Source organism: Dermochelys coriacea, chromosome 1, assembly GCF_009764565.3.
Source record: "Dermochelys coriacea isolate rDerCor1 chromosome 1, rDerCor1.pri.v4, whole genome shotgun sequence".
NCBI classification, from domain to species: Eukaryota; Metazoa; Chordata; order Testudines; family Dermochelyidae; genus Dermochelys; species Dermochelys coriacea.
In genome coordinates, this window is record NC_050068.2 from 258,545,784 (window position 1) to 258,564,864 (window position 19,081).

The window sequence follows — 19,081 nt, forward strand, 5'->3', positions numbered from 1 at the left end:
AAACAGAGCTCTGCCCCTGCATTTTACCCTTTCCCCTGGTGTCCCCTACTGGCCTGAATGAAGAGTGCTTTGTCCTCAGCACTCTGGGGATGAATTTCCGCAGGAGTATGTTGGGAGATGGGCACATGCTTATGGAGAGTGTGGGAGAGGGCAGAATCCTAGGGCTTAGATCCTGATTTCTGTCCCTGTAGTCCCAGCTAGATCGAGGCACACCCCAACCCCTCAACAATGCCAGCTCCATGGGAAGCCAAGATCTTTATTTGAACACTAACGGGCAATGCAAAAAGGTACTCCAGAAACTGGGGAGGAAGGGGGCAGCGGGGGGAGAGAGAGCGTAGTGTATGTGCATGTGCATGAGGGAACCTGTCAGAAGCTTCCAGAGGGAGTAGGATGACAGGGAATTGGCTGGGCCAGTCTCTGTGACAAAGGCTAGTTGGCCTCTGATGCAGGTGCTGTCTCAGCATGCAGCACCTCTCTCATCCTATGATAAGATGTAGTGACTATTGCATATGGATAAGAAGAGGGACTTATTTTACAAATAGAATCAAAAGTGAGTGATTGTGCCGGTGCTCTTGTGATTTAGAAATGATCTCTCAAGTGAATTTGATGCTGATGAAGGGTACCAGCCTATCTGATAATTCTGGAGCCTGAATCTTCTGTTGAACCCAGGTCATGTGCTGTGTAGACACCAGTAGTGTCCTCTTCCCTGCCTCCCCGCCCCCCAGTGTGCCTTAGCCCTCTCCTGGAAAGATCTCCATGGCCCATTCGCACTTCCGCTGAGAATGTCAAGGAGGGGGCCAATGCAGGAGCATCATGAGGGTACATTTGTTGGGGGATGTGGGCATCGCTCTGGCCTGTGATTTATCAACTCATTTCCCATGAAGCATCAGACAGCTGTCAGATGGGAATGCCTTGCACTCAGCGTCCCCCAGGATTGAATTTGAATGGGTGACCCGCATGCCATTCCCAATCCCCTGAGGCATGAAACTCTTGATCTAGAATTGAAAGACTCTGTATCCCACCCCCCATCTCTGAACCAGCCACCCTGTTCAGGGAGGTTGTGTGTGTCCCTCTTCTGAAGTGTGTATTATTTGTGCTAACAACGCTGAATTTGCTTCTGGCTTGTTTTCCCCTCCTTTGTAGGGGGCATCTTCTCAATGCTGAGGTGTCCTGGGGCCCTGGTCATGTGAGAGAATTGGCTCCAGCTAAACAACAGCAAGGGTTCAAATCTTTCCTCCTTCCTATCCCCATCCCGCCCTTCACTCCCCCACAGGGGCTATTAAAATGCTAACACTCTTGAGTATCAGGCTGTCACTTGGTGGGAGGCCCAGCACTCTCTCCTCCCCTTCCTGGAGCTCCTATTGCTTACTTTCCTCACTCCTGTGCAGCTGAAAGCAAGTTGGGCCCTGAGGGAAGGTGCCCTTTTCTCCTTGGCATTTGTTCTTTCTTAGTGCTCTCCTCTCTTGGCCAGGCTGGTGAACACAGAAAGAGGGAAGAGGAGGGCCACAAGGGTTACACATCTCTAAGTGTTTTCTATAGTACCTGTCACCATAGTATCCGTGTGCCGCATTAATGCATTTAACCTCACAACACCTTTGTGAGCTGGGGAAAGGTTATTAGCTCCATTCTACAGATAGGGCAGCTGTGGTACAGAGAGATTGAATGACCTGCAGAAAATCCAGTAGGAAGCCTGTGATAGAAATAGGAATTTGACTCAGACCTCCTGAGGCTCAGTCCAATGCTTGCTTTAACCACAGGACTATCCTTCCTTCTTACACTTCACCCTGACCCCAACATATACTTCTGCAATTGCCTGGTCCCTTAAAGACCCACAGTCTGGTTGCAAATGCTCATAGGCAATATCATGTAGTTGTAACTGTGTCAATCCCAGGATAACAGGTTTCAGAGTAGCAGCCGTGTTAGTCTGTATTCACAAAAAAGAAAAGCAGTATTTGTGGCACCTTAGAGACTAACATTTATTTGAGCATAAGCTTTCGTGAGCTACAGCTCACTTCATCGGATGCATTCGGTGGAAAATACAGTGGGGAGATTTATATACACACACAGAGAACATGAAACAATGGGTTTTGTCAGACACACTGTAAGGAGAGTGATCACTTAAGATGAGCTATTACCAGCAGGAAGGAGGGGGGGGAAGGAGGAAAACCTTTTGTAGTGATAATCAAGGTGGGCCATTTCAAGGTGGGTGAGGTAATAGCTTTTATTGTACCAACTTCTGCCGGTGAGAGAGACAAGCTTTTGAGAGAACTTTTCTTCAGATGTGGCTTGAAAGCTTGTCTCACAGGACTGGCTCTAGGCACCAGCAAAGCAAGCATGTGCTTGGGGTGGCACAATTCCAGGGTCAGCATTCTGGCCACCCCCCCCCCCCCTTTTTTTTTTTTTTTGCTTGGGCAGTTGTGCTCTTGGAGCTTGGGGAGGCAAAAAACCTAGAGCTGGCCCTGGTCTCTCACCAACAGAAGTTGGTCCAATAAAAGATATTACCTCACCCACCTTGTTTGTCTATAGGCAATATCCAGAGCTGTGGCCCAGTCAGAGGCTCTGCTGGGCATATGAGCCTTTCTTAGATATCTGTAACCATGTGCCAATTTCCTAGTATCACTGAGGTTCATGGAGCCAGGTGCAGGGGGAAAAGATCAGCCAGTGTAATGGGAGATGCTGGGGATGGTGCAGAGGGAGAGGGGCTCTGCCCTGGGAGAAAATGGGGGACACTGAAGGTGGGCAGAGGGGGGAGGGCTCATCCAGGATTTGTATTCAGCTTGCACCATGCTGTGGTTAGATAGGAGCACGTTCTCTGATCTTATTCCCCTTGTACTGCCAGTCAGTTACAGGGAAGACGTTTCTAAAAGAATTATATTAAATGGGTTAAGGTGCGTATTTCAGAAGCAAACAAGGTAAGCGGCAAATCTGGTCTTCTGGCAATTACAGTTCATTCAGTCCCGAGCTACTTCTGGGACACAGAGATCTCATGAAATCTCCGTAGAGAGTTGTAAGGCCGCTCTTCTGCTCACCTTTCTGTGAGGCTGAAGGCAAGAGGGCATTTTCATTCTCCTGCCCTTTCCTGTCTGACCGTCCTGCTGAAGGACAGGAAGCAGCAGTCAGAAGATCCCAGGTGCTACCAAGTGGAGGATGCCCTCTGTGGGTGCACAAGTTTTGATAGAGGAGCTCTGCCATGGGCAGTGCCTTCAGCTAGGAGCCGAGGGTGAACGTGGGGTGGGGGCTGAAGCTCTGGCCTGCCTCCAGCGGGCACCCCCTTCCCCCTGCAGCTCTTACACCAGCTGACCCCTGGCAGGAACACTGTTGCATCTGTGCTGCTGATCCCTCAGGCTCTCCCTCGCCCCCTTCTCACACTGCTCCCTTCCTCATTGGCTGGCCAGCTTCTCCCCGGCTCCCCCATTGGCTACCGGCCCCTCCGGCCGCGTGCATGTCCCGGCTCCGCGCCCTCCCATTGGCCGGGGGGACCCTCCCAGGAAGTTTTTAAAAAAAAAAAAAAAAGACGACGGAGAGGGGGAGGGGCGGAAAAGTTTCTGGGCGGCTGGGAGCGAGCGGAGGGAAGGAGCCGATGGCGGGGCTGGCGCCGCGGGAGCGCTGAGGCCGGGCCCCTGCACGGGCTGGGCTCCCCCGGCCAGCGCTGAGCCGGGGCCGCCCGCCTGCCATCATGACGGTGAGTCGCTGAACCCGGCCGGGGCGCTGAGTTCGAGCCGCGGGTCCGGCCAGCGCCGGGTGGGTTTTACCGGGGAGCCGCCCTGCGGGAGGGGGGGGGCTGCTCGGTGCCTGCGCGAGCCGGCGTCCTGTAGCTGCGGGCCGACGTCCGCTGAGCCGCCCCCGGGGGCTGGGGGGGGTGCGGCTCGCCCGGTCCTGAGCCGAGCTCTGGGGGTGGAGGGGACCCAGCCTCTGGCTCTTCGGCTCGGCTGCGGGCTCCTGCCGTACGCGTTGGGGAGGCGCCCGTTTCTGCAATCGCTGGCCTCTGGGCTGCTGGTCCCCTTGCCTGGCCTCCCCCCCCCCCCGCCAGCCTGGCCTCCCCCCCCCCCGCCAGCCTGGCCTCCCCCCCCCCCCGCCAGCCTGGCCTCCCCACCGCCACTTGCACTGCACAGGTCTTGTGGTTTTAGTTGCTTTTTCTTAATAACAGGAAGTTAAGCAGCAGCTGTTTGCTGGGGCCCCGGGGCGGGTGGCTGGGTCTCTTGGGGTGGCGTGACTGCATGCGTGAGGGGCAGGTCAGCTTTGGGGTGGGGGATAGAGGAGGCACGTGCAGAGGGGGTTGTAGGCCTGATGCCATCTCTGGGGGCAGCAAGTGCCAGCAGGCGATGGCATGTGAGCGGTGGGACGGTAGAACCGGGGCGGGGCTCTCCGAGCCTGGTAACGGAGAAGCGTCCGCTCCGAGGCGACTGTCGGAGGGCATTGGCTGTGCACACGGAGGGGAGGGAGGGAGGGAGCAGGGCAAGGAGTTTTTCCCTCCTCCCCAGCTTGAGAAGGGAGAGACACCCTGGGCTCAGAGAGCGGGGAGTAGAGATCGTCAGGCTGGGCCCTGGGCTGCAGCCTGGTGGGGGACCCATGGCGGGTGGGCTGGTGGCCAGGCTGGATGGAGTCCTGCTGGAACTGGATGGGGAGGCCAGGATGCGATGGCCCCGAGCACTGTCATGAGCTGTCAGCCTACGCTTCCTTACAGCATCACAACATCCTGCAGCTTTTCCTGTCCTTCCTGGTGACACCCCCTCCTTTTCCTCCTCCCCCCATGTGGGGGCAGGCAGAGAGGGGCTCATGGCATGGGAACTTTGCCCAGCCTGAGCGAAGGAGTGGAGCTCCCTGGTGAGACACCGTGTTGTATTTCTCCTTCCCACCCCCAAAGTAATACAGTGAATCTTCCCCCATCACTAACCCCTCCCTCCTTCTCCTCACTTGTCTGTGTTTTCCCTGATTTGGGGAGAGCAGATCTGTCTTGGGAAACAGCCAAGCAGTGCCCATGACTGTGGTGGAATGGCTGTTATCTCTAGGAGAGCTGGGTTCCCACCGATTAGATACCCACGACTTAACAAATGCACTGCCTAAAGCTCTATTTTTTTTCCCCTTGTTCTGCCCAGATTTGCTGATCCAAGCACCCCCTACTAATTCAACCCAGGTGGCTCTCCCCACTCACTTTATCTCAATCCTCAGCTGCAGTACCTCTGTGTGTTGATCTTTACTTCAGATATTTCAGTTCTGGGCAGGGAGGGTAGATGTGTGAAACACACCAACAGAAACTAAGATGCCAAACTTGCATCACTAATTACCTTGTTCAGGATTTGAACTTGGCCTTTATTTAGAAGCGAGAGGCCCTTGCACTGAACCCTGCTGGGCTGCTGCCTCCAGCACACACTGTAAAAGAGGATGTGGTTTAGGGGAGAGGCAGTGGTTGCCTCTATCTGCTGAGGGTGGTACGGGAAGGGGACCAGCATTCCTAGGCCCTGGAGGGGGAAGCTTGCTGCACACAGCAGAATAATGGAGGTGACAGGCTGGACCATGCATCCTTGCGCCTGCAGGCAGTTCTCACAGGGATAGGCAGAGCATAATATCCACTTGTTTTCATAGCACGAATGAAATTGGGAGCTGTGTGGGCCCTTGATCCAGTGGGGGAGTAACTCTGCTTCTGTCCTGAGTCCTCTGTCACATGAATACCCTTGTATTAACAAGGTGAGGGGGAAGGGTGTCTCCCTGGAGCTGAAATATTTCAAAAGTCACTGTGTATGTCAGAGAAAATGGAGCTGGTTCTGGCCAGTGGCCGTGGGGAACATCTGGGGAAACACAGGAGGTGGTGCTGGTCCCCAGAAGTTAGAACTGGAAAAGACCCATCAGATCATTCAGTCCCTCTCCCTGCAGCCAGGGTAGGATTGTCCCCTGAGGGACACTTCCATAGGGTTCTAGCCAGTCTGGTTTTAAAAGTTTAAGGAATGAGGCCTTTACCACCCTCACCCTTGACATACTACTCCATAGCCTAATAGACCTAACTGTGGGGAAGTGTCTTCTGAATGTTCCCTTTCTTTGCTTAATTCCTTATTTCGAGCTATACCCCCTGGTACCACCCTAATTCCTTTCCTTCTTTGGTGTTTACATTCTTCAGATATTTGCAGACTGTTATCATGTCCCCCACAGTCATCACTTAGCCAGACTAAGCATATTCAGCTCTTATTGTAAACCAGTCACTCCAGCCCCCTGAGCACTTCTTCTCCAGAGCCCTTCCAACTTGTCAATCTCTTTCTAGCAGTGTGGTGTACAGAAGTGAATGAAAAGGAGTACCCGTGGCACCTTAGAGACTAACAAATTTATTAGAGCATAAGCTTTCGTGAGCTACAGCTCACTTCATCGGATGCATTACGATGAATCAAATGCATCCGATGAAGTGAGCTGTAGCTCACGAAAGCTTATGCTCTAATAAATTTGTTAGTCTCTAAGGTGCCACGGGTACTCCTTTTCTTTTTGCGAATACAGACTAACACGGCTGCTACTCTGAAAGAAGTGAATGAAACAGTCTGGGTGGGGCACACCAAAGCTAAGTAGTCCTTGCACAAGGCCTCTGGACATGCAGCCTAAAACAGCATTTAAGGATGGCTGTTTTTTCTGTTTTGCTGCCATATCTGATTGCAAACTTGTCTCTAGTTTGCTGTCTGCTGTCACCACAAGGCCCCTCAACATCCCTGCTTTCCAGCTTCTCCCTCCTGCTGAATCTCCATGTTTCAGAATATTTTTCCCCAGACACATTATACCATGCTGTTCCAAATGGAATCTCCTTTTTAGCATGCTGCCCATTGGCTAGATTCCATGCTGTGCTTCCTGGGACAGAAGGTGCAGCTTGTGTGGGAGAGGGGGCAAAGGTGGCTTTAAGCCATCTCTTGCACCTCTTGAAGTACCAACCCCAGCGTAAGCTACCACAGCCCCAGGGCTGTCCTAAAACTTATGGCAGCCTCCCCACAGTTGCCTATAGGCTGCTCTGCAACCCTGAATAGCTATAAAGAAAGTGCCACAAGAAGACTCCTCCTAACCCTGGTGCACCCCCACATGTGTGGCTGCAAGGGAAGCAATACAAGGCCACATATGCTGCCCTTACATTTTTCCTGTGTTGGAGGAATTCTTTCTGAAGCCATCCTTTATGGTTCCTATACTAGACATGGGGGCTGGAGTAGGGTGTCAGAATCTGGACCAGTGGTGCTAATATGTTGTTGAAGTCCTCTGGCATTGCATCCGATGAAGTGAGCTGTAGCTCACGAAAGCTTATGCTCTAATAAATTTGTTAGTCTCTAAGGTGCCACAAGTACTCTTTTTCTTTTTGCTGGCATTGCTGTGTCTCTTCTGGGGTTTGCAGCTCCTCCCAATGTAATATTCTCTGCTAATATCCGTTAACTTGATGATTAATGCTCTGATAGTGTAAATCACAAATAAGTTGAGACTTTGCACTGATCCTTGTGGCAACCTCATTAGACATCTGACCTCTTGCTCAGTATGCTGCTGTTTTATCATTCCCCCTTTTTTTTTTTTTTTTTTTTTTGGATTATAGTCGGGTTTTAATCTTCCTGACCATGGTATTTATCCAAGGCCATTGGAACTGGTTTATTGGTTAAGATTTTGTAAAGAGACTGAATCAAATGCATTACTAAAATCCAAGTTTGACCCGTACTGTGTCCCTGTGTGTGTTAGATATTTTTTTTTTACGCATTACAAAAATTAGGCTTGACTGGCCAGTTATTCTTTATAAGTCCCTGCTGCTTATTAGGTTATCTATTACTCACCATGAAGTTCTGGGAAGCTGCAATTTGGACATCTGGTGGAACAAAGAATGATGCCATACTGCATCTGGGGACAAGGGTTGGGATTGGCTAGCGACTGTGGGACTGGCTTTGCTCGGTGACTTCAGGGTACCTTGGCTTAATATGTGGGAGTGTATTATTTGCGATGCACATGTGTTTGGCAGCATGTCGGTTTTATGTTCCATTTCCCTCCCTGTCCCGCCCCCAGATCACAGCCAGCTATGGGGGCACTGGATTGGAATGGGGAGCAGTAGGAGGTGGGGAGCACCTGCTGCATAGATGCAACCACATAATGTGAGGAGTGTTGGGGGAAGCCTGGAGTGAATGTGGGGTGGACAACATCAACAGGATGGTAAAAGACTGGGGGAAGGGTGTGTGTCTCCCTCCGAGTCTCCCACCCTCAGAGTCCGCTGTAGGCAAAGGCAAGCCAGCAGCTGCCTAGCACAGGAGATTTCTGGCAACCTAGGGTGTGAGCTCTCCCACAATAACCTGCCCTGGTGCCAGCTAACTGTCCGGGTGGACCCCCTATGCGTTAACAGTTTCTTAATGCCATTTCAGGGCCATAGATCAAAGGGAATTAACAAACTGTGCTCCCTGTGTGCATTAACACTCACAGAAACCTCAGCATGGGCTATGTGGCTGGAGGGCCTGTCGAGGTGGGGGCAGCTGCTGCCTGGGGGGAACCTGTCACCTGGTTTGGCCCCTGGTGGGATGTCTCAGGATGAGGGGCCCTCTGGGTGGGTGGTAACCAGGTAAGTGGCATTCCTGCTCCCCTCTGCCTCCCAAGTCCTATGCCAGTGGTTCTCAAACTATTGTACTGGTGACCCCTTTCACACAGCAAGCCTCTGAGTGCGACCCTCTAATAAATGAAAAACACTTTTTTTTACATATTTAACACCATTATAAATGCTGGAAGCAAAGCAGGGTTTGGGGTGGAGGCTGACAGCTCACGACCCCCCAGGTAATAACCTCATGACCCCCTGAAGGGTCCCAACCCCCAGTTTGAGAACCCCTGTCCTATGTCCACTCCTCTCCATCCCCCCCACTTCCCCCCGTGTCTTAGCCCATCTGCCATCCGGGGTCTTGCCCCCACTCTATCTCCCACTTCATTTGCTCCCAACCAGAGATTTGGGGGGAGGAGGGTGAAAGGGCCATTGTCTACCCACATCTGCCCCATCTCTCTCAAAAACCTGGCTGGGAAAGAGCATGCCATGGCCTGGCTGACCGGCTCCAAGGTCTCACTCTGTGGCGTTCTGGCAGCTGAGCCCTCAATTTGCTGGCAGCTGCAGGGACTGATGGATCTGTCCCCTGAGGGCCTCTGGCTCACCAGCAGGGAGGGTAAGGTCAGGAGTGTGGGGAGGCAGGGTCTTTGAGAGGGTTGGGGGAGAGGCGCGCTTGCTCGCTCACTCAGTTGCTCACTCTTGCACTCCTTCTGGTGCCTGTGCCCCTGACCCCCAGGGTCTGCCTCCTTTCCCAGTCATCTGCTCCACTGTACCCTGCCCTCCCCTCCCCTCCCCACCTAACTGTGCCTGGAGTCCTTTTCCCCATGATGTTGGCTTCCTCTTCAAGCATCCTGCCTCTGTGTCTTATCTTCCCACCCCACCTGTTCCGTGATCTTCTCCCTGCCCCCTGTTTTCCTTGCCCCCCATCCCATTTGTCCACCCTTGTGTCCTGGTCTCCCCCTGGTCCTAGCCCCCATCTCAACCCCAAGTCCTGACTCCAGTTCCCCTGTATTATCCCCTCTATTGTTCCACCCATCTATTTTGTGGGGCCCCTCTCCATCCTCATGTCAGGGACCTCTTTCTGGCTTGTTGCAGCTTCCCGTGTACCCTTGGGTGCCCTTCAGATTCTTACTCCGAAGGGTTTGCTCAGGATGGGGGTCTAGAGTCCATCTGGGCAGGGGGGCAGCTGCAGTCCTATGCTGTGAGTCCCAGCAAATGACACACTTGGGGATAGATCCCTAATGCGGGCCTAGGCAGAGCTGCTGGATCCTTGGGGTGGGGGACCCCAGTGGGGATCCTTCCTGGAAAGCCTGTTTATGGAGGAGCAAGGTGCTGTATTTGCCACTCTGTCATAACAAAAGGGGAACTGACCGGAGGGGGATGTCAGTCACTCCTGTCTGCATGGGGCATCCCCTTTGAAATGTGTGCACTGTTGAAAAGGAGTCACTTAGGTCCCATGTACCTTTATACCAGATGATGACAGGGGGAGGTCATGTACCCACCCACCCAGGCCAGAGGTGTCTGTAGCTGGGTTTAGCATCATAGTTTGATCCAGTCCATATGGACCAGATTTTCCCTTGTATGCTTATTTTCAAATAAGCTTTGCCCCACAGATCCCCAAGTATAAGGGTTCTGCCCCTTACCTGCTGGGGGTTTCACCCACATTGTTCAAACCTGGCGACCATGTTAAGGAGGAGTTACTGTGCGCAGGGTACACACTGGTGGTAGGAGGGGAGCGGGCAGCATACTGACCTACTCCCTAAGGTGGCATGTTGTTTTGAGCAGCCTCTGCCCACCCTGCAGCCTTGGTGCTGGAGGTGAAGAGTGGAAGCCTGGGTCACCTGGCTCCAGTTTCCAGGTGTGTCTGCTTCCGTGTGGCATATCCTGTCCCTGCAATTGGACACTCCCAGCCCCGGGAGACAGGGATAGGACGGGCCTACAGCTGTAATAACAGGTGGCCCGCCCCCTTCCCCCCCCCCCCCAATAGGCTGGTTGGGTTTGGGGCAGGCTGACACTCTGCTGCTGCCTGCCGTAACCTTGGGTGTAACCTAAGAGCTCGGCCCTGGGAGATGAAACGGGAGAAAGCTTCACCCAGTTGGGCCGCGAGAGATCTGGGCTTATGTGGCCAGCTGGCACCAGGTGGATGTTTCCTGGATTAATCAGAAGCTCTTGGAGTGCTAAGTACCCACCCCGTGGCGGAGCTGCTTCCCGCACCAGCCTCTTCCTGGGTGGAGCATGTGGCAGTTAGGGATACTCAGCAGCAGCCTGCCCCAGGCTGGCAGACCTGGTACAGCTGACACTCAGGTACAGCTCTGGTATTTCCTCTTCCCCCTCTCGCCATTGCTAGCTGACCAAGTTTAGTTGCTGGGGCTTGAATGGGGCAGGAGGAGCATGTGGGTGGTGGAGGGAGGCGGTAAGAGAGACTGACCTTAAGAACACGGCCACTGAGCCGGATTCATCCCTGATGTAGCTCCCCTGGAGTTCATGGTGTTCAAGGAGGGATGGGTTTGGCCCACCTGGCTTGGTAAAGCAAGGAAGAGCAGTTGCCCTGCATCAGTTGTTCCCGGTTCCAGCCCTGAAATGGGAGGAAGAACTGGTTGTGCTGCAGCAGCAGGGTGAGGTTTGGAGGGGGTGGCGGCACCTCCCCCATGGCTGTCGCTGATCTGGAATAGTATTCACACATGGCTGCATGCAGCGGGGAGGCTGGGGAGCGGTCAGGGGGTGTTTTATGGCACAGAAACAAACTCCTGCATTTAAGAAAGAGAAATTAGTTTCTGGATTCTGGTACTGGCTCTGACTTGCCCTGTGGCCTTGGGCAAGCCGTTTAATATTGCATGTTTCCCCATCTGCTCTGAAATGATATCCTGGCTGTGCATGAAGTAAATGAGGGTTGATAATGTGGAGCTGTTCCTGCCTTTATTAAGTTCTCGGTGTTGGTGTCAAAGCATGGCCCCAGGCTCTGCGGGAGTGCTGGATTTGGAATGGGTTTCACTAGTTTTGTGACCAAACTCCTTTCCAAACTGATCCGATTCAGTGGCCATGCAAGCTGTTTTTTTTTTTTTTGGGGGGGGGGGGGCAGCAAAGCAACTTGTGGAAACTTCCCTGGTGCTTCCCTACTTTTACTTCTTTAACCCCTCCTTCCCAGGCTTCCTCTTGCAGGAATACCTGCCTGTCACTCTATGGGGAGCCATCCCCTCTGCTACTTGGTCCTAAATCCACGTGGGTTTGGAGGATGGGATGCTGGACTGTCCTTACTTGCTCATATTGTACCATGGGGCTCCATTCCAGTCACTGCTAGACCTGGAGTTGTGGAATCCGTGTCATTCCTGACCACCAAACTCTGCCAAGCCTCAGTCCCAGCCCAGTTGTTAACCCCCTGCTCTGTCTGTCTCTCTCCAGCCGGATCTCCTCAATTTCAAGAAGGGATGGATGTCCATACTGGATGAGCTGGGAGAGGTAAGATGGATGGTGGGTGTGTGACACCCAGAGGTCTCTCTCCTCCCCAGTCCCTATCAAAGACCCCTGTGTACCCAGAGGCTTGCCTTCTCCATTGTGACTGTGTCCCTTGCTGGGGAAGGTGGAGGTGAGCTGCTGACTTAGACTCTCCCCATCGTGGCTGAACTCTGCCAAGGAGATTTCCTGGCTCAGGTGCCTAATTCGCTGTGTGCAGTCCAGTCACCATCACATGGTTCCATCAGAGTCCTCTCGCTGGCCCCCTCCCAGCTGACTGATAGAAAGGGGGTCAGGGGAGGTATCTTTGGAGGAGGAAGGGGACAGTTGGACTTGGAAGCTGCCTTCTGGGCAAGCGGGGTGAAAGGTCAGTAAGCAGAATACCCTCCCCTGTTCAAACACATTTCCTTGGTAATCTAGTCTGTTAATTTTTCCCTGTCTCTCCTATTCACTTCCCCTCCCCTTCGCTGTTCTGTCGGCAGTGGAAGAAACACTGGTTTGTGCTGACGGACTCGAGCCTGAGATATTACAGGGACTCCAACGCTGAGGAGGTAAAAATGGGGAATGCGCTTTGACCTGTGTGTTCTTTCCTTGGGGTAGGGTAGTGGTGGGATCCTGGAGCTGACTTGTGCCCTTCCCAGAGGGGAGCATGCTTTGCTCCTGGTGGAAGGGGACTGCAAAGGTGGCAGAGCTTATTATATAGCTTAGCTGCAACCTCTCCAGTGCCTGGGTCTGAAAAGGCATCAAAAAAATTAATGACTAGATTATGGGACCTCAGCTCCAGCAAGGATGGGAAAGATATTCTGAGTGGGCATAGACTGAATGGGAAGTGCAGAGAATCTCATGCTTCCAGCTGGGATACAGGCGGCATTGGGGAGATGGCATGAGGTTTGCTCGGGGACTCACTGGTGGTCTTGGGCTTGTTTCAGGCCGATGAGCTGGATGGTGAGATTGACCTGCGCTCCTGCACAGAAGTGACGGAATATGCTGTGCAACGCAACTATGGCTTCCAGATACACGTGAGTACCTGCAGCCATGCAAACTTGTGCTGGGCTCCTGTTGGAGCTTGCAAGCTAAGCAGAGTCAGGGCCGGTCAGTTCTTGTATGGGAGACCTCCAAGGATACACGGGTCTGCAGGAAGCGGCTAATGCTCACCCCTCTCAATGAATGCAGTCCTCCAGAAGGATGCAAAGATCTGCTGTGCTACTACTGTGTGTGCCATTTTCAGATGAGATGGCCAGCCAGGACCCTGAGTGCTTGTGGCCCATGATTCCATGGCAATTCTGGCAAGAGCAGGAGTGTTAATCCAAGAGGCCTAGGCTAATTCCAATAACTAGATTTTTGCCTCCTTCAGCTATCCCATTGAAACTGCATGGAGATGGGATTCTTCTTCATTCCCTTTCTGTCCTGAAGAACTGCTAGGTACTGTTGGGAATGGGCAACGGGCTGGATCACTCAATGATTACCTATTCTGTTCATTCCTTCAGGGGCACCTGGCATTGGCCACGGTCAGAAGACAGGATACAGAGCTAGATGAACCTTTGGTCTGACCTAGTATGGCTGTTCTTACATTGTACTCCACCCAGGGGACCTCCCTCCCCAGCACCCCGGGAGCACAGATGGACATACACAACCTTAACAGAGACAGAGGAGCTGGGGGGTTTCGTAGGGGAGGAGGATGTCTTGGAAGCTGATCTGTTAACTGGCACCTGTCTAGCAGTGCCCAAGTGATGAATTAACCTCCGCTTATGCCTTTTGAGGGCCTGTCTTTTGCTGGTGTGACAGGAGAGCAGAGAAGGACTGTTAAGACCCTACTGGTGGCTGTCCTCTGACTCTGTTCTATCAAAGGCAGGCTTCTCCCAGCTCCGTTTGGCGGCGCGCCCTGCAGTCTGGAGAGCGAGTGGGTGTTGCCCACTATCTTGTAACTGTGGCAGTGGGGAGAGTGTCATTGCATGTTGTGGGCTGAGCCCCCTTTGGCGTCTCTCTTTCAGACAAAGGACGCCACCTTCACCCTGTCAGCAATGACCTCGGGGATCCGGCGGAACTGGATCGAGGCGCTGAGGAAGAATGTGCGCCCAGCCAGTGCACCAGATGTCACAAAGTACGTCTGTCCGGGAAATTCGTCGCCCCCCCCCCTCCCCCCACCCATGGCTCTATGTCAGCACCTTGGCCACAAGCAGACAATCCTTTCTGGGACAGGAGAGGTCTCCTCGTCTTCCCCTCCCACCTTGACGTGAGAGAAGATGCTTTGCCAGTCATGCTTGCTTGCAGCAGTGATACTCGCGGGGGTATCCAGTCTTACCATGTCAGCGGGTGAGTGTGGGAGGAAGCTCTCTGGGGCTTTGTACTCAGGGTCCTGCTGGGTGACCCAAGGGCGGAAAACATCTCCCAGGATCCTTTGAAGAGTCCAGAAGTGATGGCTGGCTGGCTGCTTTGCAGTGACCCACTCTTTTCCTCCAGTCCTCTCACCACCAGTCCCCTGACCAACTGCAGGTCAGCCACAGAGAGTCTGAAGGAAACCGACAACACCAAGACTGGATTTACTTTCCCCTTTGCATGCAAAAGGGGAGCAGGGAAGAGTCCCATTAGGGTAAGGGGGTGGCACTAGAACATGCAGCTGGTGGGCTCTGTTCTAGAGACCAGAGCTCAAGCTCGGATCAAAACATGTGTCGCTGGAGCTGGGCCTGATTCTCCCCACCCTACAGCCTACACACCCTCCCCACTGCAAAGCCACTGGGAGGTTTGGCGTGACAGGCTGGCTGTGCTCTGGAGGTTCCTAGGACTGGAATTTCAAGGGGTGTGGCTGCAGGCTAGGCTTGCAGTGCATCGGCAGGAGTATGCGTGGGCTGTTTGCACAATGCTTGCCTGTGTGACTCCCAGCGGCTTTGTGTGTGTGTGTGTCTGTCTCTCTCTCTCTCTCTCTCATGACTTTGTGCTCTGATTTTCAGGCTATCTGACTGCAATAAGGAAAACTCCTTCCGCAGCTGCGTCCCCCAGAAAGGCTCCCTCAGGTCAGAGGAGCAGTGGCCAGGCTTGGGGTCGGAGGTTATCTCTAAGGGCAGTAACCGGAAGGTGGATGGGCCTCACCACACCTTTGACTACGTGGAGCTGTCCCCCTTGCAGCAGGGCCCCTTGAATCAGGGGTCCCTGCAGCGGACAAGAGGCAGTTTGAGGGGGATCTCTGACCGAGTCACCAAGCATGAGGACCTGGAACGGGACCTGGCCCTCCGCTCTGCGGAGAGGCGGAAGTGGTTCGAGGCTTCTGACACCGGGGTCCTGCAGGGCGATGGCCCAGCAGGGGCCCTCTGCTGGAAGGCATGTGAGCAGGAGCTGCTGGGGCCCACCCTGTCAGAGGACCAGCGCAGTCAGCTGAGTGAAGAGATTGAGAAGAAATGGCTGGAGCTGGAACGACTTCCCCTGAAGGAGTCCAAGCGCCTTCCCCTGACGGCACTGCTGAACCAGAGCAAGGGGGGCCATGGAGATACAAGGGAGGCGCTGGAGAAAGAGGTAGGAGTTGTCTGTCTTTGGGGCCGCATTTCCTCCTTCCCAGGTTGGGAGAGGGACTCTCCTTATTCCCAGGCCCCTTTGGGCCAGGGGCTCAGCAGGACTCTAGGCCAAAGTGCTGGGGACACAGGAAGCCCTTGTTACACCATCTGCTCCCGCTGCCGGCCCTCCATGGTTAGGGAAAGCAGCACCATTTGCCACCTCTGGGTCAGGAGACCTCTAACTTGCATAGCAGGTTCATAGACCCTTGTTTTGAGAAGCAGCTTGTCCATATATCAGAGACCCCAGGCCAAATTCAGCCCTAGTATAAATTGATGAAATGCCATTGACTTAAGTGGAGTTGAGCCTGTTTACGCTAGGGACACCTAAACCTCTTGCCCTGCCCTTCATAACTGGGGTTTAACCTGACCAATTTAGCCCTGGCAGCAGTGAGCGTGTCACTAGTTCCGTGAGGATGGCAATGAACCCCTTATGCCAGGCACTGCCAGCCTTTCTGCTTTTAGAGGAGAGCATGAATTACACCTAGTGTGTCTTGAGGTGGAGTGGAGTCTCTTCCTCTCCTCTTCTCACTGCTCATATGCTGGGGCCTCTTTCACTGGGTTTGTCCCATTGGGTGACCATCCCTTTCCCCAGATAAAGGACACTGGCTGTGATGCCCAGTGTCTCCTTTGATTTGTCCCTCACCTGGCCGAGACTCGTTTGGCTGAGGTACACCTTGTTCATTCCAAATCGGAATTTTTCCTCTCATGGCTGAGTCTATCATTCTGGTTTCCTGGTGCAGGTCCAGTCCCTGAGGGCACAGCTGGAGTCCTGGCGTGCCCGTGGCGAGAGCTTCCGTGACACAGGAAAATCCCATGGAGATCGCCACATGCCCCAAGGCTTCATCTCCCAGGTGAGGGTCAGTGGTGGCAGTGGGCCAGAAACCCCACTTTGCCTTTGAGTCCACTCCAATCCTGGCAAGGGTCGGGGGGAAGGTGGGAGGTTCACACCTACCCTGGCTGCATTGCCAGAGTGTGCATTGCATTGACTAGCATTGCCATAGCAATCCAAAGTGAGCCCAGCTGCAATCAATGTTAACTATATAGTGGCTGATGGGCACTGCCAGTCCTTAAAGGGGCAGGTGCCCAAGTATGCATGCAAAGGATGGGTGGAATCTGATGGAGCTGTCCCTTCCCACTGAAGCAGGGTTATGTTGCTTGGAGCGTTCGGACTTGCCCACCGGAATTCCTGTTAACGCTGGGGAGATCGGCTTGGCTCAGTCATCCACCTGCCCCCTCAGGAGAGAGGGAAGTTAATGTGTATTAGGCTTTCCATAGGAGGAAGCAAGCTGGTGATGGGTCCCAGGCACATTACAGATAAGTTCATGGAGGATAGGACCATCAATGGCCATTAGCCAGGTTGGGCAGGGATGGTGTCCCTAGCCTGTGTTTGCCAGAAGCTGGGAATGAGCAACAGGGGATGGATCACTTGGTGATTGTCTGTTCTGTTCACTCCCTCTGGGGCACCTGGCAATGGCCACTATTGGAAGACAGGATACTGGGCAAGAGGACCTTTGGTCTGACCCAGTATGGCTGTTCTTATGTGTAGTTTGGGGCATGGTTACACCATGGAAGCCTTGGAGGACACAAGCTGAGGACTCTGCTCAAATGTAGCTTGGTCCCGTTTTAAGTTATGAGATTGTCCTGCATTTCACCTGGGACAGGAGGAACCATGTTGTAGCAGGCTCCTGCTTCGCTGAGTGTGAACAGCTCTTCAGTCTCTTTAAATAGAGCGTGGTTTGGTTCAAACATTTGAATTTCTCTTCATTCTGAGCTGTAACTGTCTTTGATTTTATTTGGGCATGAACCAATATGTCAGGCTATCGCCAAGACTAAAACCCGGTGTGCCACTCATCAGTCATATGCCACCAGGTGCCAATCAGCAGGCTCTTGTAATTGAGGTCAGCCAGTTCAGGAACAGGGATTGCTTATGTAAAGCAGTCAAGTCTTAACTCCAGTCGGGAAGCGTGTTGGATAACGGGTCCTTGGGGATAATCCTGATGATGCAACCGATTGAGTTGCCTCAAATCACAAATCATGAGGCACTGAGTTGATTGCACTCCACCTCTTGATCTCTGTGGTTATGAGCAGAGCCCATTCAGTGAAAGAAAAGGGTGTAAGGGCCTAATCCTGCAAGGCTCTGAACCTCTCATTGATTTCAGTGGGCATTAAGGGGCATAGAATCATAGGACTGCAAGGGACCTCAAGAGGTCTAATCCAGTCCCCTGCACTCATGTCAGAACTAAATATTATCTAGCCCATCCGTGACAGGTATTTGTCTAACCTGCTCTTAAAAACCTCCAATGATGAAGATTCCACAACCTCCCTAGGCAATTTATTCCAGTGCTTAACTACCCCGACAGTTAGGAAGTTTTCCTAGTGTCCAATCTAAACTGCCCTTGCTGCAATTTAAGGATAGGACAAGCAGCTTTGGGCTTAGAGGTTAACAAGAAAAATTTTTCTTCCTCCTCCTTGTAAGAGCCCTTTATGTACTTGAAAACTGTTATCATGTCCCCTCTCAGTCTTCTCTTCTCCAGACTAAACAAACCCAGTTTTTTCAATCTTCCCTCATAGGTTATGTTCTCTAGACCATTAATCCTTTTAGTTGCTCTTCTCTGGACTCGCTCCAATTTGTCGACATCTCTACTGAAATGTGGTGCCCAGAACTGGACACAATACTCCAGCTGAGGCCTGATCAGAGCAGAGCGGAAGAATTATGTTTCGTGTCTTGCTTACAACTCTCCTACTAATATTTCCGAGAATGATGTGTGCTTTTTTTGAAACATTATTACACTCTTGACTCATATTTTCCTTGTGATCCACTATGACCCCCAGATCCCTTTCCGCAGTACTCCTTCCCATTTTATATGTGGGGAACTGACTGTTCCTTTGTAAGTGGAGTACTTTGTATTTGTCCTTATTGAATTTCATCCTATTTACTTCAGACCATTTCTCCAGATCATTTTGAAATTTAATCCTGTCCTCCAAAACACTTGCAAACCCCTCCCAGCTTGGTATCATCCGTGAACTTTATAAGAACAGGATACTTGTGGCACCTTAGAGACTAACAAATTTATTAGAGCATAAGCTTTCGTGGGCTACAGCCCACTTCATCAAATGCATAGAATGGAACATATAGTAAAAAGATGTATATACATACAGAGAACGTGAAAAGGTGGAAGTTGCCATACCAACTCTAAGGCTAATTTAATTAAGATGAGCTATTATCAGCAGGAGAAAAAAAAACTTTTGTAGTGATAATCAAGATGCCCATTTCAAACAGTTGACATGAAGGTGTGAGGATACTTAACATGGGGAAATAGATTCAATTTGTGTAATGACCCAGCCACTCCCAGTCTCTATTCAAGCCCAAGTTAATGGTATCTAGTTTGCAAATTAATTCTAGTTCAGCAGTTTCTCCTTGGAGTCTCTTCTTGAAGCTTTCTTTGCAAAATTGCCACCTTTAAGTCTGTTACTGAGTGACTAGAGAGGTTGAAGTGTTCTCCTACTTGTTTTTGAATGTTATGATTCCTGATGTCAGATTTGTGTCCATTTATTCTTTTGCATAGAGACA

At 52.3% G+C, this 19,081-nt stretch overlaps 1 protein-coding gene across 3 annotated transcripts in view; it reads left to right on the forward strand.

The window, feature by feature from the left end:
• The window catches only part of LOC119862619 (TRIO and F-actin binding protein), a 36,998-nt gene that overhangs the window by 9,923 nt on the left and 7,994 nt on the right, over positions 1-19,081 (forward strand). Inside the window, exons 10-16 of one of the 3 annotated variants that reach the window (XM_043520536.1) lie at positions 192-287; positions 11,915-11,971; positions 12,448-12,516; positions 12,895-12,984; positions 13,957-14,066; positions 14,914-15,472; positions 16,251-16,361. In XM_043520536.1, the coding sequence (XP_043376471.1) occupies positions 192-287; positions 11,915-11,971; positions 12,448-12,516; positions 12,895-12,984; positions 13,957-14,066; positions 14,914-15,472; positions 16,251-16,361 (1,092 nt within the window). Of the gene's footprint in view, positions 1-191; positions 288-3,514; positions 3,683-10,525; positions 10,820-11,914; positions 11,972-12,447; positions 12,517-12,894; positions 12,985-13,956; positions 14,067-14,913; positions 15,473-16,250; positions 16,362-19,081 lie in introns of those variants that run through there. The other 2 variants (XM_038419608.2, XM_043520538.1) reach the window with 2 other exon arrangements.